General features: G+C 40.4%; 1 protein-coding gene across 7 annotated transcripts in view; it reads right to left on the bottom strand.

The window, feature by feature from the left end:
* Positions 1-298: 298 nt before the first annotated feature.
* Positions 299-23,994, bottom strand: part of CROCC2 (ciliary rootlet coiled-coil, rootletin family member 2) — a 108,105-nt gene continuing 84,409 nt past the window's right edge. For all 7 annotated transcript variants that reach the window (XM_081954441.1, XM_081954447.1, XM_081954442.1 and 4 more), the window contains 6 exons: positions 23,403-23,566; positions 20,512-20,952; positions 19,047-19,196; positions 4,888-5,019; positions 3,168-3,347; positions 299-1,610 (listed from right to left, as the gene is read on the bottom strand). In XM_081954441.1, coding sequence (XP_081810567.1) covers positions 1,527-1,610; positions 3,168-3,347; positions 4,888-5,019; positions 19,047-19,196; positions 20,512-20,952; positions 23,403-23,566 — 1,151 coding nt within the window. In that variant the 3' untranslated portion in view covers positions 299-1,526. The remainder of the gene's footprint in view (positions 1,611-3,167; positions 3,348-4,887; positions 5,020-19,046; positions 19,197-20,511; positions 20,953-23,402; positions 23,567-23,994) is intronic.

The raw sequence follows: 23,994 nt of genomic DNA, 5'->3' as shown, positions 1-23,994 counted from the left end.
CCCCTTTTATAGAAGTATCAGGTTATTTGTTTAGTAATCATAGCAGATGGATCTTACTTTGTAATACAAGTATGACGCACTGTATGGGATTCAATTTGGACAGTGGGTCCTTTATGCTGTGTTTAATCAAGAAAGAGCTTAACGCAATAGGGAGTTATAGGGGAGCTATTTTAACTGTTGTAGCAAGAGTACTTTAATAAAGAGATTTGGGCATATCAGAAGGACAAACAGATTGTTTTGCCACAAAAGTTTTATTGGCTACTGTTCACATCATCAGATGCATGAAGTGATCCTCAGCCGGCTTGACAGCTTGTACTATAATAAATCTGCCACAAAACTTTCTGCTGTTAAAAGTTGTCCACATTTCAGGGCTACATCTTAAATATTACCTATTCCAAACCAGTGGAAACATACTGTGTACCTCATTTCTCTATAAAATAATGAAAACTACTTTCCTCAATTTGGGAAATGTGTTTTTACATCTTTATTTTACTCTCTGGCAACATACATTTTCCAACTAGATTTGGAAAATCAAATATTTATAAGGAAAAAAAATGTGAAACAATGATAACAGGTGATGTTTACAGCAATTCCAAGATGGCTTCTTGTCATTCCCAGGGAAACCAATGTTCGATTCCAGAAGGGATTTCTTGGAGCCTGTCAGGTGGCAGAGTGGGTGGATGTCAAATGTTAACACTTTGACATATTTGGAGTCCAGCATGTCATAAAATGACTTAGGTTTGAATTAATCTCAGCCACCTGCCACCATGAAAATGGCTCAATGTTCATATACACAGCAAACGATTTGATCAATTCTTGGGTGTTGTTTTCACCATCCTTTCTAATTTCTCTCTACTGTCTTATAAATTTGGTGCCAGCAGAACTGTGATTTTGTATGATGCACAGGTTAAAAGTGACACTGAATGACTGCAGCCAAATAGCCGCCACATGTATAGCTATGCAGGAAGAGGAAGTTATAATTTTGCACAGTGCATCAAACAATAGTTGCCAGCAGGAGGGGAAAAATAATCTGACAACTGATGGAAATGCAGAGATATATAAATAGCAGGGTGCTCCTAGCAGGCACCTGGAATTTCAATGTTTGTACAGCCAGTACTGAAAGCTCCAAGAGATCATGCAGGGATACACTACCCCAAGACCCAAACAAATGAGAATTCCCTCCCTGTCAGATGTTCTAAATGAATTAGTTAAGCACTGGTGCCCTGGCTTTCAAGCATCTTAAAAAGAACAGCTGCCCGCACAGCAGGGTTTCCTCTTGGCAGTTTGCTGCCTAGTTATTTGGTATCTTTACTGTGCCTTCCAAGTGTTCAGAGTATGTGCTATTTGGGTGGAGAAATACTGCATGCCAGCATTGCTCGTCTTGGATCTCCAATTTCTCTGACTGTGCTTCCGTTGAGTGCCCTGATGCAAGAAATGAATGAATCCAAATCTTGAGTGTAAGGATCATGCTGAAGGATGGATCTGCTTTTGGGCCATCTGAGATCCAGGTGCAATGTTTGAATTATTCATTTTACTGTATGAAGCACCTGGCTCAGATACACCTGCCGCCTTCTCACTTCTTGATCCAATTGCTCTTTCAGAGAATTCACCTACAAAAACATAAGCATAGGCAAGGATAAATACCAATAGATAATTTAATTCAGAATTCTGACTTCAATTGCAACCAGTATCAGGCTCATCAGAGTGGCATAAAGAGTTTTTGGGACAAACCATCCTTCTTGCTACATTCTTCTAGTGTTTAAAGTTTTCTGATTTTGACCTCACAAGCCTGGTAAGTATTAAAACTGAGACATAGCAACTAGGCCATAGTTACTATGTGTGCTTCATGATCATAATGAGGATTTAGATTCAGTTCTCACTGGCCTAAATGCTTCATTTTCACATTTGCTCAGTTTCCAGAAATCAAAATTATAGAGACAGCATAAGCACTATCTTCAATTGTTTTAATTAACATCCTTAATTGTTTTCTACAACTTCATTCCATCCTTTCTTCACTTCTAAAAACTTGTTTATGAATGAGAGAGCTTCAGATAGGAAATTATAGCAATTTGTTTATAATTATTTAGACATAGTAAATAAAGATTCTCCTATTTTATTCCCTATTGTTGCTAATTATCTTGGATTATGATTAGGTGGTAGTGCTGATCAAATACTGTATGATCAAGCTAAAAAAAGAGCATAAATTCAGATTTGGATTTACTCCAGTACAATGTGGGAGGAAATTTTATACCCTTTCTTTCTTTGGGAAATGACTCAAGTATTGTGAATATTAAAATACTCACAAACCTTCTGAATGCCAATACATTGATGCGTCTGGTTTAGGATCGCCAAACACAATCATATCAAGTACAGTTACAGTTCCTATTGCAAGACATTCTTATGTTGAGCACAGATCAAAATTGAACTTTGCACCCCTCCATCAATTTCTTGTTATTTTATTTCTCTCCTTTCTAATTTTACCCTAGAAGCCCTCACTTATTTCATAGATTGGCAGGGTTCTTTATATGCATTCATAAACTATAACATAGTTTGTTTGGTTTTATCTTATGTTCATGTGTAAATCCAGTCATTGTAGTTTTATGACATAAACCAGCCACTATGACATGTTCAAATCATGATGAAGACAAATATGATTTAGAAGAAGAAGTTTTGCTCATTGAACTGAAGCTTGTTTAACCAAATGTTATTGAATAAACTACAATCATCCATCCATCCATCCATCCATCCATCCATCCATCCATCCATCCATCCATCCATCCATTTATCCATTTGTTACACTAATAGAATTTCCTAAACTCAAATACTTAAAAGAGTTTTATTATTCATCTAAAAAATCCAATGGACAGAATGATTTTTTTTCTGCCCTGCTTTAAGATATTTGGACTGATGTTCATTCAGAGGAATTTGGAAAAAACAACAAACTTTTTTCACCTTGATGTCTTCACTAGTTTGCCTTTAAACAAACCAAATCCTTGAGATTTTCTTCATTCTTTCAACCACTATCCCAACTCATACAAACATGGGAAGCTTATATATGTAAACTTTCAATGTGCATGTCAGAATCTATTTACAGATTTTAGACATCAACAGAATAGACATCAACAGATTATTAAGAAAAGCTACTCCGTCTATATCTAATATTGTACCTGTTCTTCGAAATTTTTCACCCTTTGCCGATGGGTTCGTTCCTGGGATTGCAATGTCCGTTCAGCTTGGAGCTGAGCACTGCGTAGCCTTTCTGCTTCTAGTTCCATGTCTAGCTGATGTTGTGATGTCAGTTCCATCAGTTGCTGGGCATGTGTTTGTTCCAGCTCTGCAATCTGGACCTAGAATGAGTGCAAAAAAATACAGCCTAGATTCATGGGGCTGTGATGTTGAACATGTTGGTAAAGTTGGCTTCCAGAGTTTCATAACTACAGGGGTTAGCAATGTTTTTGCTTTTTGTTGAAGGCTGCAGGTCTTCATAGGTAGCAACAGCAATAGCACTTAGACTTATATACCACTTCACAGTGCTTTACAGCAATCTCTAGGAGGCTTACAGTGTCAGCATATTGTCCCCAACAATCCGGGTCCTTATTTTACCAACCTTGGAAGGATGGAAGGCTGTATCAACCTTGAGTCTGTCATGATCGAATTCCAGACTGTGGGCAGAGTTTGGCTACATTACTGCATTCTAACCACTGCGCCACAAGGTACAGGTAGTCCTTGACTTACAGTGAACAATTGAACCCAAAACCTCTGTTGTTATGTGAGACATTTTGCTCCATTTTACGACTTTTGTTGCCACAGTTGTTATCTGAATCAGTTAAGTTAGTAACACAGTTCTGGCTTCCCCATTGACTTTGCTTGTCAGAAGGTTACAAAAGGTGATCGCATGACCTTGGGACACTACAACTGTCGTGAATATGAACCAGTTGCCAAGCATCTGAATTTTGATCATGTGACTATGGGGATGCTGCAATGTCGTAAGTATGAAAAACAGTCATAAGTCACTTTTTCATTCCCAACGTAACCTTGAACGGTCCACTAAATGAAGTGCTATAAGTTGAGGACTACCTGTACTCCGTTAACATGATAGCTTGACCTGAAGCAAGTGGTGGGTGGGGATAAAGGATCTATTTTTCCTCTGATAATCCCTTTTTTCTTTCTTTTTTCTGATTCTTTTCCTGTTTTCTTAAAGTTATTTTTCTTTCTTTTTTTCAGGCAGCAGGTAAGGGGCAGGGCATGTTCACCATGAGCCTAAACTGGTCTCTCGTGACAGAAGACAACCTATATTAATAGGTATTGTATTTTCTTCTCTCAATCATCTACATGGGCTGGATTTTGTAATCTCTGTCTCCATGTCAGATCTTAGTGCATTTGGAGAACAAAAAAAAAGCATAACTGGAACTTGTTTAGCTGGTTTCCTCTTGCCATTCAATATAATTCACCAGAATGAATATTAATCTCCACCAAATATCCCCCAAAGCACACAGACAATTCTTTGCTTGCCAGTTGCTCATGGATTTCATTTCACCCTGTCTTTATAATTTAGTTTATAATAATTAGAGAAATTATTTATTCTCTTCTGCAGTAGAATATGATCCAAAACCTTTTAAAGAAATTGAGTGTTAGGTATGAGCATTGGCTGCTTTCTCCTCTAATTATTGTGCTTGAAGCAACTGCGAAGAGGTGATAAAAAGTAAATTATGCTGTTCATCAACATACCAGCCAAAGGGTGGATGGGCTGTTAGAACAAGCTATGCTTCTCAGACTAGCAAATAAGAATTGCAGAAGCACACATTTATTTTACAAAGCTCTCTGTAGCACTACTTTATGAATAATTAATCTGTCTAGAAACCTTTCGGTTCAATAAGGCCAACAAACCTGCAGGTGTTCATTTTGCATCATGATGTCTTCCATCTCCTGCTGTAGGCTACTCACAGATCGATCCAGCTGTCCTCTCATCTGACTGAGTCTAAAAGTATCATCTTCTTTCCCAAATTTCTCACGCTCTGCCTACAAAAAAGACACCAAAATCCCTTATTCAAAGATAATGTTAAATTAGGAATTATTTGATTCTTGCTTGGTACAATCTGTGAACATAATTTTGAGGTACTTTTTATGAACTATAATTTGTGGCTTAACATTGGTGTGAGTCAAACCAATCTGTACTCAACCATGTGCTGCTTTCATATACTTTAGCTTTATTTTGGCACTAGAATCATACACATTGATCATATACATGCAATTCCATTTTGCTTCCTTCTGTTTTATTAATATCGTCTCTAGTATACAACAATTGTTTCCCATCAGGTTCTTAATGGTTATAATTGGTTCTGTTTTCCCTTCTCATCTTTCTTGCACTGCATATTTGGAGAATGTTAAATGCAAGTATGATAGTGGAATGAGCACAAAAGGTACAAAGATGAACATTGAGCAGGATGGCATGTAAGAAGTATGGATGTTTTATGTTCAATGGTGAGGAGAAGCAGGGAAAGAGGATAATATTTGCAGGTGCTGTCAAAATAGGTGATCATGACATCATTAAGAAGCACGGTTCCTTTAATACAGGGGTGTCAAACTCACAGTCTGGTTGCATCACGTGCTGGCCCCACCCCCGCCTGGTTTGGCGAAGGGGAAAAAGTCCCAATACGTCACGTGACACCGCTGTGATGCCGCGAGTTTGACACCCCTGCTTTAATACATTTATCAACATTGCATCTACATATAAATGGACAGGGCTTCATTCATGATGCCACAACTGTCACCTTTCCTGTTTTGACTCTCTTTGTGGATGTTGCTGCACGGATGAGAAAGATAATTCAGATTCAGTTACCATGGAGTTCTTAGTGGTCTTTGAGCTTGGTTATTTGCTTATAAAGTAGATACTTCATTACCCAATTAGGTAGCATCATCAGTGTAAGTGAGTATAGGTGCCTGTTTACATATAGTAGCTTGCCCTGCCAGTTTTGGTATTGATGAAGTTTTTTTTTTTAATAAGTTTTTATTTTATTTTATTTTCATACATGTATACCCTTAGATCATAACCAACACTATTTTGTATTATTCAATATTATGTCAATTTGTCTTACCATCAACTCTCATTTGCTCTTCTGCTTTCCATACACTATATTTATACCCTATCCATTGCTTTCTTGCTTCTTCTCCCTCTCTCCTTCTCCCTACCTCCTTTCTTCCCTCTGTCATCCTTCTCTTCTCTACTTCCCCTTCCTCTCTCCTTCTCCTTTCTCCTCTTCCCGCTCCTTCTTTCTCTACTCCTCTTTTCCCCCTGTACCCTCTCTCCTAACTTCTCTCTTCCTTTTCTTGTCTCCCTTCTCTCTTCCACTCTCCATCTCGTTTGCAAGGTGTATCAGCATCTAAGCAGGCTTCCTTTAATGTTGAGGTTGTTAGTAGTTTCATTTAAATAAACACCTTTCATATTAATAATTTTAACATATATCACCCTTTAAAAAAAAGTATACATATATAGCAATTACATTTTTATCCCCCACCCCACCCCAAAGCTTATTTTTTGGCCAAAGTGTGGGCCTAGTTACAGTTTCCAGCTATTCTCATAATAATATTGTATAGTTATACATCATTACATGTCCCAAGTTTTTAGTTCTCTCTTTATAATCTCAGTTATTTTTTTCATTAAAAATATATTTCAAGTTCCCCCTCCATTTTTCCCCATATCATTACTTAGCTTACATTTAATTATCTCTTAATTACAATTCGTGCTGTTCAATGCTTATTACAGTTCCATCAATCTGCTATACAACATGGCAGGCAATATGCACCTCACTTATATTCATCTTCTTAAAAATTATATATGTACCAATCTGCATAATATCCATTTTCCAAATATTTAACTTATATTTAATTATCTTTTCATTATCATCCTTGTTATTCAATCAATTAACAACTCAATTTAACTATGATGTAAAAGAACACATCACAAACCTCTAACTTATATTTTCCACATAGAAATTTCTTAATATCCAATTAATTATTCATATTAATATAATTACTCCTGTATATATATGTGTATATACTTCCCTTCTTCCTCTCTCCTGTCAATATTCACTCCCCCCCCCCCGCCCCTATCCTTTCCACTTCTTCCTAGTGAGCCTTTTATCCCAATCTCTAAGCTTCTGCTTTTTCTTTCTACTGGGTATATATCCTTCCTTCCCTGACTTTTTTATCACCCTCTGCTGCGCCATTTGGTGTGTCCTCCTCAAAGTTATCTGACTCCTTGTCTTCTTTCCCTCTTTTCTTTTATCATTGTGCTTTTTCTTTGTAGTATACTCACTCCCTTCTTTCTTCTCTCTGCCTGTCGCGCCATGAAGTTTCTTTCTTGATGGCTTCTTAATCATTGTTTTCTGTCTGATTGGTTTGTCTGGTGTTGATCTTTGCTTATTTGAATGTTGGCAAGTGGAATTGATGTATTCTATTGAATCTGTATCCCCATTTAATTTTCATATTACTCAGCATCATGCTAAAAAGGTACAGTAGGAATCCCCTAGAAGACATCTGATCAGGCTATCAAAATTGGCTGATCTATTTTTTTTTCTTGGATGCTGTTCTTGGACACACGTTTGATTAACTTGTTTTATCTTTAAGAGGCTCACAGATCCCACCGCAGCAGCTCATGGAACTGCTTTATCAGAATCCATAACCTTCCTAAGTGTTTTTGTCTGATTAATGCTAGTAGCCAGGTCTATTGCTTTATTTCATTTTAAACTTAAGTGGGGATTTTGACTCTTCTCTGTTGGATTTGGCCTTATTGTTTAGCCTAGGGATTGACTTACTGTAAACCAGACAGCTAATACCTAAGCTTACTTTTCTTAAAGAGGAAAAAAGGAAAATTTTGGAAAAAGGCCTTGTGTTTCTGTAGGATGCATCCCTTAAATCTAGACTCATATCTGTTGAGATAGGTTTAACAAATGTAGTAAATGTAGAACAATTGTATGTGGGCTTCCAAACTTCAGAGTATTGCAGAAAAGAGAAGGTTTTTTTAATATCTCTTTGCAATAATCTAATAGTTGGATTTTTGCAATACACATGGTAGCTCTAATAAATAATGTAAGAGGTAACCATATACCTACCAGTACAGATAACACCATTATAATGGAAAAGTGTGTGGCGTCCTACCTCACCCTTATTTTTGCATGAGTTGAACAATTCTGAACAATACTGAGTCCGTGATCCAAAGTGGGGGGAGGGGAGAAAAAGCACCCTCCCAATGTTGCAAAATATATTTGCCAAACTGAAAGAGGCATAGAGGGAAAGAATTGAATTGGCTGTGAGTTGCAAGAGTTAATGGATATACTGCTATGCAAGTGAAAAAACTTCCAAATAACATCTTGGAGGAAGGGATCTTCTGTCCCTTTAAGACTCACTAGAAGAAAATGTTAAATAGAGGAGAGAGAGGTAAAATCCAGAATAAATACATGGCCAAAATCCAGAATAAATAAATGGTCACATCCGGATTTCCCCTCTGGAGACATCAATAAAGAGTTTTATGAGGTTGATATGAATTACCTTCACTGGCCTGATGTTCTGGAACTCATTAACTAGAATCTACCCTTTCTTCAACCCAGGGAAAGAGGTTTTGCATTGGGGAATTCTGGGGCACGATACATATGGCTATTTTATGCTTGCAGAGATAAATGCTTGTAACATTATTTTGCCATAACAGACAAATAGCACATTCGTCACCCTCTTCAATTCTCCAGCTAGAAAATCTACTAAGAACAATAAATAATTTCCAACAAATGCCTGGACTGACCCTTTCTATCGCTTCTGGAGGGACTTGGCAAGAACATTTTTTAACCCTTTCTAGGGATACTCACAATAGCTAGAAATAGAATTATCATGGGCTACAGAGGCAGTTCAGAATTTTTAAAAATAAAAATCTTGCACATAGAGCATAGGAAAAAATCACAAGAACTTCCAGTTCAAACTTTTAAAGAAAAAAAGTAAGTCAAAACCCCTTAAATTAGCACATATGACAAAATAAATTCACCAGTTTTTTTTTTAAAAAAATAAGCCAATATGAAGCATAGTGGTAAGGAATATCTATGACTTGTTCTGCATGGCACTTTGTTTATTTTGGCTTAGCATATGAAATTGGACCATTGGTTAATAAGTAGTTTGCATTCATTTATTCTAAACACCATGATATGCAATTTGCCTTCCAGTCTTTGGACCCAGAGAATGCAAGAACAGCTGCAAAATGGGAGAGGGATTTCCTCCTTCTGAAACGGACACGAAAGGGAGTCCTACATTTTTTAAAAAATAAGTCAAAATAATAACAGCCCCATCAAACAAGTACTGTCAACTTGGTCAGTTGTTGAAAAAGTAATTAGAGACAGGCGATCCCGCAAATAACTTGGCTTTATGCTATGAAGGGTTTTATAGGTGATGAGCAGTACTTTCAATCACACTCGAAATTCTGCTGGGAGCATGTGCAGTGAGCAGAACAGGAGTGTTACATGGTTTGGATGGTGTAGTATTGCAAACTGTCAAGAGTCATTGTGAGTGAGTTTGGCAGCCATTTGTTTAATGAAAGAATAAAATGATAATAAAATGAAATAAAATATGCCACTGCATTCCAGACCAGCTGCAACTTCCAAGTGGTGTTCAAAGGTAACCCTATGTAGAATGGATAACAGTCATTCACATTGTAGGCAACAAAAGCGCAGGACCTCTTGGTTCAGTAATGGGCACAATTGGCACATAAGATGGAAGTATGGAAAGGCCCTTCTAGCCATAGTACCACCTGCCTTTCAAGCAGGAGTCAGGAGTCTAGAAAAATCTCAGCTATAAATCTCAGAGGTATTGCACACCAGCTATACCTCCTAGAGCAGTGGTTCTCAACCTGTGGGTCAGGACCCCTTTGGGGGTCGAACGACCCTTTCACAGGGGTCGCCTAAGACTATCGGAAAACACATATTTTCGATGGTCTTAGGAACCGAGACACCAATTTTATGGTTGGGGGTCACCACAACATGAGGAACTGTATTAAAGGACCGCGGCATTGGGAAGATTGAGAACCACTGTCCTAAAGGAAGGTTAATCCACTCTGGTGAAAATAAGTCCCTGCCTGTGAGTAGTCCCAAAATTTACAGCTACTTAAATGCCAGTGATGAAGCTGAGGCTGTTCCTCCCAATCCACACCCTATTCTTCAGGCACTGAAACACACCTTGATAATATTACTTGGTAGGCCTGAGGCAGAGATGTAGAATTAAATGTCATTAGCATACAGTGATGATACCTAATTCTTTACCTTCATATGACTTCACCTGGCAGTTGTCAGGTAGATATTAAAAAGAAACTGGAGAGATAATAGAACCCTGTGGAATCCCACACATCTTACACGTTTAAGGCTGTTCTTCTCTATCACAACCAACAAGGAATCAATCCTGGAGGTAGGAGAAAATACACTGCAATACTGTGTCTCCCATACTCATCTCCCTAAACTAATCCAGAAAGATACTACAATTAATGGCATCAAAGGCTATGAGATGTAAAGGAGAGACAAAATCAATGCACCCGCCACCATTCTGATCCCTCCAAATGTTATCAGTAAGTGCAACTATTGCTGTCTCAATATGATAACCAGGTCTGAACCCTGCTTCTTTTAGTGTCCTCTCAGTCTAAAGTATCAAAAGATATCTATAAGATATGTGGTAAGAATAACAGTCACTACATAGAATAGACAGGTTGAGACTGACAGGCCGTATAATGAACACCAAATGGCAGTTAGATGACAAGATGAAAGCAACACATGGTCAGGCTCAACCATAGTTTCAACTGGGAAACTATCAAACCCAACCAAATCCAAAAAATGCTAAGGACTTCCTGCAAGCTTGGCATTCAGATAAATCAGCCATCAATGCACATGTAAAATGAAGGCTACTTACATATCATTTAAAAGACACAATCCAAACCCTAAGAAGGAAATAAACAGCCTAGATTCTATTGATCACACTTTGCAATAAATAAGTGGGTTTTGGGTTACAGTTTGGGCACTCAGTCTCTAAAGGGTTCACCCTCACTGGCCTAGAACATATCCGCAACAGCAGCCAACATTGAAGATGAGCATGAAGTATCAGCTGTAGGCAGGGGTGGTATTAACTTACCTTCCCTACCGGTTTGCAAATGTGAGTGTCTGTGCATGCACTCTGCCTTCAACACATGCACTTTGCCAAAAAAGGGGACCTAAATGGGATGCCGTAGAGCCAGAGTGGGTGGGCAGGCCCACCCACAATTTCTGCTACTAGTTCGAGCGAACCGATCAGAACCAGCAGAATACTATCTCTGGATATAGGGAAGAAACATTACCATTATCAAGGAACCATAAAGGAGGAAGCCACACTCCAACCAAGAGTGGCAGGGCAAGCTAATATACAATATATAAACAACCAGGAAGCCCCATTGCCCCCACATTGATGATGTTAACTAGTTGAGTCTGTAAGGAAACAATCTAGCTCGGAGAGCACAAAGAAATCAACTGTGAAATCATAAGTTACATTACCGTATTTTTCGGAGTATAAGACACACCGGAGTATAAGACGCCCCCAGGTTTTGAAGAGGCAATTTTTTTAAAAAGGTAGGTAGATAGAGGGATAGAGAGGGAGAAAAAGAGAGAGAAATACAGTAGGTAGGTAGGGAGAGAGATAGAGAGTAGTTAGGTAGGTAGATAGATAAAGGATAGATAGATAGATAGATAGAGAGAGAAATAGAGAGAGAAATACAATAGGTAGGTAGGTAAGTAGAGGGCTAGAGAGAGAAAAATAGAGACAGAGAGAGAAATACAGTAGATAGTGGGAGAGAGAGAGTAGGTAGGTTGGTAGGTAAAGGAATAGAGAGAGAAAAATAGAGAGAGAAATATGTAGATAAGTAGGGGGGAGAGAGAGTAGGTATGTATGTATGTGTGTGTGTGCGCATGCGTGTGTATATATATATGTGTGTGTGTGTGTGTGTGTGTTGTATTTGTGCTGATAAATAAATATATAAAGGGAGACTAGTATGGATCCATTTGGGCATACCAGGGGTTGTAACACACACACACACATACATACATACATACAAGAGAGAGAGAGAGAGAGAGAGAAATACAGTAGGTAGGTGGGTAGGTAGAGAGAGAGTTGTTAGATATTAACTCTGTCCGCTATAGTTTCCAACAAGGTCCTCTGTTCAGGCGGGAACACAGATTGAATCCTATTGGCTAAGAGGTCTGACAGCTCCCTATAAGAGGGCTGCTGTCAGAGCAAGAAGTTGCTGGATTGTACATTGTTGCATTACAATAAAGAACTGTTGTTACGTTAAGCCTGTGTCTGCCTTCTCACTACCCGATCTAACACTGGCGACGAGGGTGGGATTGAGAGGCAGATAGGTGAAGGACGAACGAGACATCCAGCAAGTAGATCCAGCCCGGAGTTCAGTGCGGCAATCGAGCTAACATTTTGAGCGGCAAAATTCGAATCGCCTCAACCGAAAATGGCCATGCACGCCCCACCAACTCCATATGATCTGGTGGCCGAACACTGGGAATCGTATATGTTACGATTCGAATGCTTCCTCGAGGGAAACGACCTCATGGGCGTCCCTGACACCAGGAAAAAGAACCTTTTTTGGGGGTACTATGGCAGAGAAGTTTTCAAAACCGCAAAAGACTAATTGGAGCCGACTCCACTCCAAGCGGTTCCTTGGGCGGTGTTGCAGCAGACCCTGAAGACCCACTATGCCCCCAAGACATCAAGGCATGTTCGCCGCCACGAATTCAACACGAGAAATCAGAACGAAGGCGAATCCATCAATCAATACGTGGCGACAGTGTGAAAGGCAGCGACTTATTGCGAGTTCCGTGACCTGGACCATGTAATATTAGACCGCATAATCTGCGGCATGCGGGACATTAATCTGCAGAGACGTTTGCTTGCCAAATCAAACATGTCTCTGCAGATCGCACTTGATAAGGCCCGAGCATCCAAATCCGCAGACAAGTCTGCGGAAGCCTGGCAGCGTCAACACAACGTACCGCGTCCATCACGAGGCTGCTGAGCAAGAAACCTCTGACAGCAAAGAAGATGACAGCTACCGCATGTGCAGTAGCTGCAATAAACCGACGCGAAAACCCAACTCGCGATTGCTGCCCTGCGCAAGATGCGGAGGGGACCATGCCTGTTCTACTTGCAAATTCTGAGACGCAACCTGCAGATGTTGTGAGCGAAAGGGGCACATTGCCAAAGTGTGCTGGAGCAAATTCCCTGCCACCACATGGCAGCCTAAGGACACTCCTAACCGCCAACAGAGGCCCACCCCAGGGGCGTGGCATAAATCACAAGGGCGCCCAGAGAGAGAGAAAAGGTTACCTATCACACTGCGATAGGACAAGTCCGCACTAGGCGGCCAAAAAAACTGAAGATCACTGGCCTCATAGAGGACGCTCCTTGTGAGCTTGAAATAGACACTGGATCGTCCTTAACGATCATGTCTTGGTCAACCCTGAAGCAAGCCATTCCTGGTTTGAAGAAATGGCAACTTCGCACCCCAGACATCAGCCTGTGTGACTATCAGGGGAACCAAGTCCTCATCGTCGGCCAGGGCATTGATAGGGAAATTGACAAGCTAGTGAGCCAGGGAATCCTGGAACCAGTTGACCACACTCGCTGGGAAACTCCTATTGTGACCTCGGTCAAGCCTGACGGGTCAGTCTGCATCTGCGCAGACTATAAATGCACAATTAACAACGCGCTGCAACAAAGCGCGTACCCTGTACCCATTGTAGAGCATTTACTACATTCGCTAGGCCCAGGAAAAATCTTTGCTAAATTGGACATGGCGTAGGCATACCAACAGTTGCCTGTAGATGGCGCTACAGCGGAGGCTCAAGCCATTGTGACGCACAGGGGTGTATTCAAATGCCACTGCCTGCAATTTGGAGTTAGTATCGCCCCTGGATTGTACAAAAGCATCATGGAATGATGCAAAATTAACGTACCGAGGGTCGAGTTCCTGGGGTACATGATCGATGGCTCTGGGATTCACCCGACATCACAAAAAGTAAAAGCAATCCGGGAAGCCCACACACACCACACACAACCCGAGGTGCAGGCGTTCCTTGGGCTCCTTAATTTCTATAGCATCTTTCTTAAACAGAAAGCCACCATCGCTGAACCGCTCCACTGTCTTGTGGCCAAGAACGCCAAGTGGTCCTGGGGCCAAGCCGAGGCTGCCGCATTTGTCATGGTCAAGCGACTGCTGACAGCTGATTCCCTGCTAGTCCAGTACAGCCAGACTCTACCACTGGTGTTAACCTGTGATGCATCGCCTTTCGGCGTGGGTGCCGTCCACAGCCACTGCATGTCCAACGGCACAGAAGCCCCTATTGCTTTTTATTCATGAACCTTGTCTTCAGCAGAAAGAAACTACAGCCAGATGAACCGCGAGGCTCTGGCTGCAGTAGCAGGTGTCAAAAGGTTCCACGAGTATCCTTACGGCCGGGACTTCGAACTTGTGACCGATCACAAGCCGTTGTTGGGACAACTGGCTGGGGACCGACCTACCCCTGTTTCGCTATCCCCTCGCATGACCAGGTGGACTGTGTTCCTGGCAGCATACTCCTACAAACTAATCCATCGCCCCTCCTCCACCCTGGGGACACACAGATGCCTTGAGCTGTTGCCCCCTTCCCGAACTGTTGGCTGACCCCACTCCCGAGACACCGGTCCTACTTATTGACTGCTTGGATACTGGACCTGTCTCGTCCAATGACGTTGCCCGGTTTTCGGCAAAAGACCCCACCATCAAGCAAATTTTGAACTGGGTGTGGAGGGGGTGGCCTAAGGGGCCTGTTGGGGCTGATTGTAAATTGTATGTTACAAAACGAGATGAATTGTCTGTAATTAATGGCTGTTTGTTGTGGGGGGACCAAGTGGTTATTCCAAACAAACTGCGAAAGGCAGTGTTGGAGGCGTTACATGTGGAGCATCCTGGTATTGTAAGGATGACGTCCTTGGCTAGGAGCTACGTCTGGTGGCCTAACATGGACAGGGAGATAGAGGAATGGGTGGCTACATGCACACCATGCCAGGAGTCCAGACCAGCTCCCCCAGAGGCGGCACATAGATTTTGCTGGCCCAGTTCATGGCCAAACTTTCCTTGTAGTTGTGGACGCGTACTCGAAGTGGTTAGAGGTAGTCCTGATGACCTCCACCATGGCAGAGGCGGTCATCAAGATGCTACGGAGACTTTCTCCACGCATGGCCTGCCCGATGTCTTGGTCTCTGACAATGGGCCCCAATTCACGGCCATTCAATTCGAGACCTACTTAGCAAGTCGGAAGGTCCCACCTCTGCCATATCATCCCCCTGACTCAACAAGCAAAATTCGAAACTTTAGGGTAGGGGACTCGGTGTACGCCCACAACTATGCTGAGGGAACTCTGTGGATCCCTGCTACGGTGATAGGCATCACCGGGACTTGCTCTTATCTGTTAGAGCTAGAGGATGGTAGAAATTGGAGGAGGCATGTTGACCAACTCTGTCGTCGCCTCTCCCACTCCAATCTCAGAACACCAGACGCAACTCCCGAGCAAATCAGCCAAGGCCCTACCCAAAAGGAGCAAGCGCTCACTCCCTCTACAGCCAGCTCAAGCCCGAGGGTACCGGGGGATTTATCTGAATCTGTTGCAGGCCCACAGCGAGGTCCAAACGAGCAAATCCTAGAAGCTCCAGCCGCACCTGGGAAAAGTTTCAGGAGGTTCCAACGAGCGGAGCTGGAGAGCAGACAGGCCTGTCCGACTTGTCCAAAGAACCGGTTCCAAATGAACTGCACAGGTCTGGTAGGACCAAACAAAAACCCGCCTACCTACGTGATTATGTGACCAACAGAAGCATCCTAACTAAGAGGGGAGAGGTGTTAGATATTAACTCTGTCTGCTATAGTTTCCAACAGGGTCCTCTGTTCAGGCGGGAACAGAGATTGAATCCTATTGGCTAAGAGGTCTGACAGCTCCCTATAAAAGGGCTGCTGTCAGACCAAGAAGTTGCTGGATTGTACAGACTTGTTGCATTACAATAAAGAGCTGTTGTTACGTTAAGCTTGTGTCTGCCTTCTCACTACCCGATCTAACCAGAGTGTAGATAGTTAGGTAGGTAGAGGGATAGAGAGAGATAAATAGAGAGAGATAGAGACAGAAATACAGTAGATAGGGAGGGAGGGAGGGAGAGAGAGTAGGTAGGTTGGTAGGCAGAAGGATAGAGAGAGAAAAGTGGAGAGAAATACAGTAGATAGGTAGGAGGGGAGAGAGAGAGTAGGTAGGTAGGTATATAGGTAGATAGAGGAGAAGTGGGAGAGAGAGAAATACAGTAGGTAGAGAGAGAGAGAGTAGGTAGGTAGATATTTCCAGGTGTATTATCCATGTGCTGGAGAAGGAAATCGCTGACAACCTGTTGCACCTAAAACTTTGTTTCTGCTGGCAGAGCACTTGACCAATGTAATTTTCATCAATCACTCTAATTAATCAGCTTTCCGAAAGGGAAAAATGGTTTTGCACTCTGCAAACCTCCCCAAAAATGGCCCACATTTTGCGAAAACGGGCCTGTTTTTTTCCAAATAAAAGGCATGAATAGCCTTGCAGAGTGCTCCTGGGGGGTGGGGTGGGGGCAAAAATGTTTTTTGTGAAAATGGGCCTTTTTTGTCAAAAAATTGCATGCATTGCCTTAGGGAGGCTTGTAGAGTGCTGCTGTTGGGGCTGAGGGGGCAAAAAACGGCCTGTCTTTTGCTAATTTCTGCCCTCCCCAGCCCCCAGGAGCTGTCTGAAAGCCTCCATAAGGCTATGCACAGCCATTTTAGTGAAGGGGCAGGGCTTCAGGAGGCAAAAAAATGCTGTATTCATTGCATAAGACGCATCCAGATTTTCAGCCTCTTTTTAGAGGAAAAAAGGTGCATCTTATACTCCGAAAAATATGGTATTTACTATTAGAATAAAAATTGCTAGCAGTTATGAACAGAGGACTAGAACAGGGCTGGCGCTAAAATCTGATGTGAATAGACAATTGAATGAAAGTGGCATGCATAACCTTATCCTTTTGCAGAATTAAAAAGTGTCTCAGGATTTGTTCCACTTGATTTCTTGTTTGTTTATGCATTCATTTCAGAGTGAGGTATCATCACCTTGAGATGATGTATTTGTGTAGCCATGTACAATGGTTAATATAAATGTATCAGAGTCTGCATTCATACATTATCTAGATGATAGGTTTGGTTTTATCTTAGCATGTTGCATAAACAAGGCATTGCTTAGCATGATTTGTTACAAAGACAAAAACAGAGCTACAATGAAAGAAATCATTGGCATCATGGGTTACATCAAGGACAGCCAACATGTGCCTCTGAGCAGGTTGCTGACCATAATTCCCCAACAATTCTAATTTAGATGACCAGAAATGTGAATAAGAGCTACATACTAATATCTGCTTCTCTATATAACAATTATCTCAGAAAATTCACAATGAAAGTTTGATATCCCAATACACAAAATTCCTGATGTCTTACTGTACCTTGCAATTACTCCTGCAGAGAGTTATATATTCAAACAACCCTTACCTGGTTAAAAAAAATGAGGAAATGCTATATGGAATGTACAAAGGTCACTTAGAAGAAGCTCCCATTAATTTCAGTGGAAAGTTCTGCTGGATGGTTTGGATTATGCATTTCCATTGCTAGTGCTAATTAGGCTAATCCAAGAGTGCCTCTGCTGATATCAAACACATGTGTGACAAATGAGTTCTGTGAATTTGAACCAGTGCCTTGATGCTGTATGTTAGTTACTTCTCTGAACAGACAAGGAAAGCAGATAACTAAAGATTTACATATGTAAGTGAAATCTGAAACTTCACTTTAAGGAAGAATAGTGTGTGCATTATTTAGATTACATTCAAAGAACATCAGAGCAGTAATCATCTATGCAAAACAAAGATTGCAAATATTTTCATTTCCCAGGAAGAATAGAAATTCTATTCAAGCATAAAAAGTTTTCTTCTTAAAACCTTTCTGTTTAAAACAATATAAGTGTTTCACCTTTTATAACAAATTTTATCTTTTTATTTCTGAAATTGATATGCTGCTCAGTTTCAAGAATGACTTTGAGTGGCTTAATATGATGCCAAAGACAATTATGTAGAATTTAGGTAGAAAAGAAAGAAAAGAAAAATAACCAACCCCCAAACCCCAATGACAATCAATATTGTTTGTCAATAGGTATATTGTCAATAAGGGATGCAAATAGGAATATCATGTTTTTTTAAATTGCTTGTTGCTATATTATAGTGCTTAAGAATAAAATGAATAATGGAGAATAAGTCACTTTGTGCACTATGCCTTCAGCAGAAATGTAAGTCACATGCAGATGTCCGTCTTACTTCTAGCAGCAATTTCCCTTTTGTTAGGGCACTAAACATATAATCCTATAGAAATAATTATTATGTGCAATTTTTCCTTTTGCTTTTGTATATTGTAAATTGTATATTTTATGTTATATTTTACAATGGTAATAAAAAGCATTAGTTATTAATAATGCTGTAATGCAGAGATTGCATTTAAAAAGAACCTAATAACTGTTATGAAGAATTATCAGGTTACATCTATATTATATATCTAACATTTCACTGTGTCATACCTTATATATATTAGAATTTGGGGACTGTAGTTTGTTTCTTTTAAAAGTACTGGTAAGTTTTCCTCTGGTTGAATATTTCAACAGGGAAAATAAGAGCCCACAATAAATTCGGAAATACAAAGATAACTCGTAAAAGTGCATAGCGTTAGGGAAAAAGGTTCTGCCATTTGTCAACAAAGACGGCACGTGCACTTTTCAAAGGGAATCTTTCTGTGACACTTGGCTTACTATATAATCCATATAATCTTCAATTAAGGATGGAGTCCCACTTGGCTTGAAATTGATTCAAGATAACATGGAGTCATAATATTGTTTTCTTTAAATTAATCCTCCTCTCCCATCATCACTTACTTCGTGGAGATGGTGCTTCTGCTTCTCCAGATTTCTGTACTGTAGTTCCATGTCAGTCAGTCGATCTTGTAACAAATGTACTGTATTAGTCAAGCTATGATTCTGCCTCTTGCTGTCTGACAATGCCTGTCGCATGGAGTCAAAGCGATCCTGGAAAATATTATCATCATCATCATCATCATTATTATGATAATCTTTGGTGAGAGTCACAACCTTTGGGGCTGGTTGGTAGCTCAGCAGCTCGAGTCCTAACCAAGGACCTAGGAACTGTTAAGGTAACGTCGGAGGATATCAGTTGTTCCAAGTAGGGTGGTTTTTGTAGAATCAGAATGTTCAAGTCAGGTAAATTTAGAATTTCCAAATAGCAAGGTAGCCCTTTAGGTATTGCTCCAAGGGCTCCAATTACAATTGGGACAACACACAATTTCTTTTTCCACAGACGCTCAACTTCAATTTGCAAGTCCCGGTACTTTGTGATTTTTTTCTTGCTGTTTATCTTCAGTTCGTGCATCACCAGGTATTGCAATGTCAATGAACCATACATTATATAATATAATATTATATAATTATAATTATAACTATAACAACTATAACAACAACAACTACTACTACTACTACTACTACTACTACTACTACTACTACTATTATTATTATTATTATTATTATTATTATTATTATTATTATTATTATTATTATTATTCCAGAAATGAAATCTGCTGAAAGAATAATTCAAGGACATTGGTTAAATAATACAATGCTTATAGTAGTGACCATTTCTATGATTAAAAATAATCTGGCAAGCCAGCCTGCCCCATCCATTGCTTCCATCTCAGCTCAGACCATTGGAAAGGAACAAACTGTACTGCAATAAGTAATGGAAAGTATGGCTTTTTTCTTTGAACTTATTCTTTCAGAAATGATTAGGAACACACAAAATTGCCTTTAATTAGTCAGATCTTTAACCCATCAAGTTCATAACTGCTTATACTGATGACAGCAACTCTGTAAGTTTCAGGCAGGGGACTAGCTGTATCAGAAGACGCTGAGAACTAAATTTGGGTCAATATGCATGCAAAGTACATCCTCTACTACATACCTTCCTGGATATTTTAAAAGTTAGTAATCTCTGTTTATGGTTTAAGACAAAGCACATTAGCAAGACATATGAATTTGGGTTATTGGAGAAAAAAGAGCATGGTATCTATGAAATTTTAAAGGGACATTACAAGTAGGAGATGCTGTGGGGGGTTTACCCAACTGAATTTGGATTCTGATATCAACTGATTCATTTAAATACATGGCTTTTTTCCTCTCCAAAGAAAGCAGGGCACTTGTAACAGATACCCAGTATTGGAATGGGACTGATTTGCATAGCACAATTTTGCTGGAGTTTAGAAAGTAAGATGCTTAATTGAGATGTATAGGCAGGGATGACTGATTGTTTGGAACAACTGGGTTTTCGTACCTGGAGTAGCCGACGGTCTTGCTCTGCAGCTGTCAGGGCCTTTTGGAGTTGTGAGATGTTGTCCTGCAGGGAGGACGTTCCAGCCGTAGCACTGGAGAGTGCTTGAGACAGAGTTTGCACCCTGTCTTTAAAGTGACTTTCAGTGCCTTCAGTCCTGGCTAGTGAATGAGTCAAATGGTCAAGCTCTCGCTGCAGTAGTGCAGTTTTGTTCTCCCTGTCTCCTAACTGGCATCTAAGTTCCTGGATTTGCCCAAGTAGGGACTGGATCTCTTCATCCCTTGAAGTCAAGCTCATCTGGGTTCGTTGTAAGTCTCCTTCCACAGCTCTGTTGCTCAGCTCCAGTTTGGTGGCCCTGCTCTCTGCTGCCTCTAGAACTTCTTTTAGCTTCCATTTTTCTGTTTCCAGTTTGGTTTCCTTGGTTTTAAAAGCTTTGACTTTCTCCTGTAATGTAAAAACATCTTGAATACCACAAGCATGGGAGAAGACCAGCTAAGAGGAGGACAAACTTTGTGGACTAGCCACCAAAGCCAGGTGACATTAGAGTCTTACTACAAAAGTATCCTAAAATGCAAAAGTTAGAAGAATCTTTAGGCCCTGTCAATGCCTCCCTTCCTGGGAAAGATATCTAAAGAGGCACATTACCACTTCGGACTAAATTATGGGAACATCTTATATCTAGGAGTGCTACTATAGATGTCACCCAAAGCCTCATTTTGCTGACTACTGGTGTAATCTTCACCATTCAGAGTAGTCAAAGAGCGCAGACTAATGCAATGTCTACTCATGAGAACATTAATTCAGAGAACCTGGTTTTTACCCACTCCAGATGGATATTATCATTATGGGCTCTCTCTCAGTAGAGGCATAAGTCTCTCCATTCAATCTTTTTCTTTTAATGCATTTGGGAGGCTCTTTGCAATTTTGGACTCTTTCCCTGCTGCAGATTTGTTGCTCTGCTGACTTGTCCTCCCTGATCTTTTTGGCCCCTAGTAGCTACCACTTGGGACTTCTACTTTTAGAACGTTGCTGGGATAGTCATGGAGAATCTGGATATGGCTATGGTTTGCGTTGCTAAATACTTTTGCTTCTTGGTCTGCCTAATAAGGAAGTTCTCTTTGTGAATTCTTTACAAACCATAAAAAACTACTGTATATAACAAAATTCATTCATTAGAAATTAAGAAAGGGTGTAATTCCTAATGGTTAAGGCTATATGAGTTGCTGTTCTATTTGGCTATACAGTACCAGGAAAAGCAAGTGTGACACTGTCCCTAGATTTCACTGTTCTAAAACTGTGCGCAGTGCATTGACATAATCTCTTAATTTTAGAGAAATGAAGAGGAACAAAATATGGGCAAGTAAAATTATAAAGGTTTGTATATATCAGATGTCAAGAATTTAAGATGTAATAAAAAGAGAAATCTTACCAGGAAAAAAGGGAAAGGATTTGGGGACATATTATGTTAATTAACAAAATGAAGAATAGATACATCATAATTGAAATAAGTTAACTGCAATATATTTTTAAAAATATTTACATCAATATTATTGTTCTTTGTAAATTAAGAATGTTACATAGATTAGAACATGATGAATAGTGAATAATATTGTAAAGCGGCGTTTCTCAACCTGGGGCCCTTTAAGATGTGCAGACTTCAACTCCCAGAATTCCTCAGCCAGCAAAGCATCTTAAAGAGCCTCAGGTTGAGAAACACTGTGGTAATGTCAAGGACAGTAACTATTCAGGCAGCTCCTCATTGCACCTTTACAATTTTTTCTCCAGATAAAAATATCCTTGTTTACCATACAGCCAAGATCACTGTGGCAATACAACAGTTTATATAAAAACTTACCACATAATAGCCTTATGATAGCATTAGTGTGATGAAAATAAAAAAGAAGTGTTAGAAAGGCAGATGATACTAGATAAAACTCTTTGCAAAGAGTTTATACTGAGTTCCAATTTGAATAAAAACAATTAAATAATGGTAAAATCAGCAATTCTTCTATGAGATTATTTTGCATTCCTTTATACAAACCTCTATTAGAAATGAGGATGTAATTGCTTCTCTACAATTTCCCTCATCAAAGAAATAATATTACTGTTTTTACAATGATAATTCTTCAAAATTTATCTTGTGGACTGGCTTTTACAAAATTCTTTAGTATCCATTACTTCCAAAAGTCAGTAGTAGTCATTCCATTCAGTCTCCTGTTCACACTATGATGTGGACTTACTCAGAAGTAAATCCAGGGGTGGGCTCCTGGGGTTTTGCACAGGTTCGGGTGATCTTCTGGCTAGGATTCTGCCCAGTTTGGCGAACCCCCAAATACCACCCCTGGCTGGCCATGCCCACCCCCCTCCCCCCATCCCCCCCCCCATCCCAGGAGTCTCCACGCAGCCCGTTCATCATGCCAAATAAGTACAGGACGCGTGCGGAGGCTCAGGAATGGGGGGAAATGGGCCTACCGGATGTTCATCTGGAGGGCCTCTGGAGCCTGGGGGAAGCAGTTTTTGTTCTCCCGGAGACTCGAGAAAAGCCTCCAGAGCCTGGGGAGGGTGAACAACACCCCCCACCATGGTACAGGAGGCCGACTAGGCCATGCCCATCCGAGGCCATGCCCACCTCTGAGTAAATCCTACTGTATTTTACCATATGCATTTTTTTTAGGAAAGCATCTTTGGCTACACACTGTGTGTGTTAACAACTTTTCATAATGCCTTTGTGGTTAAACCTTTGGGGTTTGTTTTAAATCTTGTTCTTTTTGCAAGTTCTTTGTTCATTTATTTACTTTTCAAGAGCTGGTTGGGCTTTTGAGTAACAAGCAGAATGTCATAGAAAAGGAAGTTGTGCTATGGCTTTTCCTAACTGAAATAGCAAATATGCCCACCTGTAATTCTTTGTTCCTATCCTGACAAATACGTAAGTTGCGTTCCAGGTTGACCACCTGTTCTGCAGATGCTTGGCGTTCCTTTTCTGTTTTGCGAATAGTTTCCTCCTGCAGCATCAGTGCTACTTGTGCACTGCTCAGGCGGCCATCTGTTCCCCTTTTACCTAAAAGGAGAAAGTTGCAAAATGCAAGGATTAAGCACTGAAATCATTTATCTAAATTAGTGTTTTTCAACCTCAGTATCTTTAAGATGTGGGGATTTCAACGCCCAGAATTCCCAGAATGGTGATTGAAGTCTACACATTTTAAAGGTTTTGAGGTTGAGAAATACTGTTCCACAGTATGAGTGGTGTGTGGCCTGTGGCCTTCGGAAGTTTTGGGCTTCAGTCCCATTAAGCAACATCCTAATGACAAAGGATTCTGGGAGTCGTAATCCAAAACATCAAAAGAACACCAAATGGCCTACTCACTATGCAGTGTTGTCTAGTAGTAGTATTGCTGTACATACGTGATCAATTAGAATATGAAATAATGCAATAAACTCCTGGACAATAAAGGCCACCCATATCATGTTATGATCATCAATGAATAA

This window comes from Natrix helvetica (assembly GCF_964273705.1).
Source record: "Natrix helvetica genome assembly, chromosome: 5".
In the NCBI taxonomy this organism is placed as follows: domain Eukaryota; kingdom Metazoa; phylum Chordata; class Lepidosauria; order Squamata; family Natricidae; genus Natrix; species Natrix helvetica.
The sequence above is the reverse complement of the archived record's forward strand: the minus strand, read 5'-3'. Positions and strand labels throughout refer to the sequence as shown.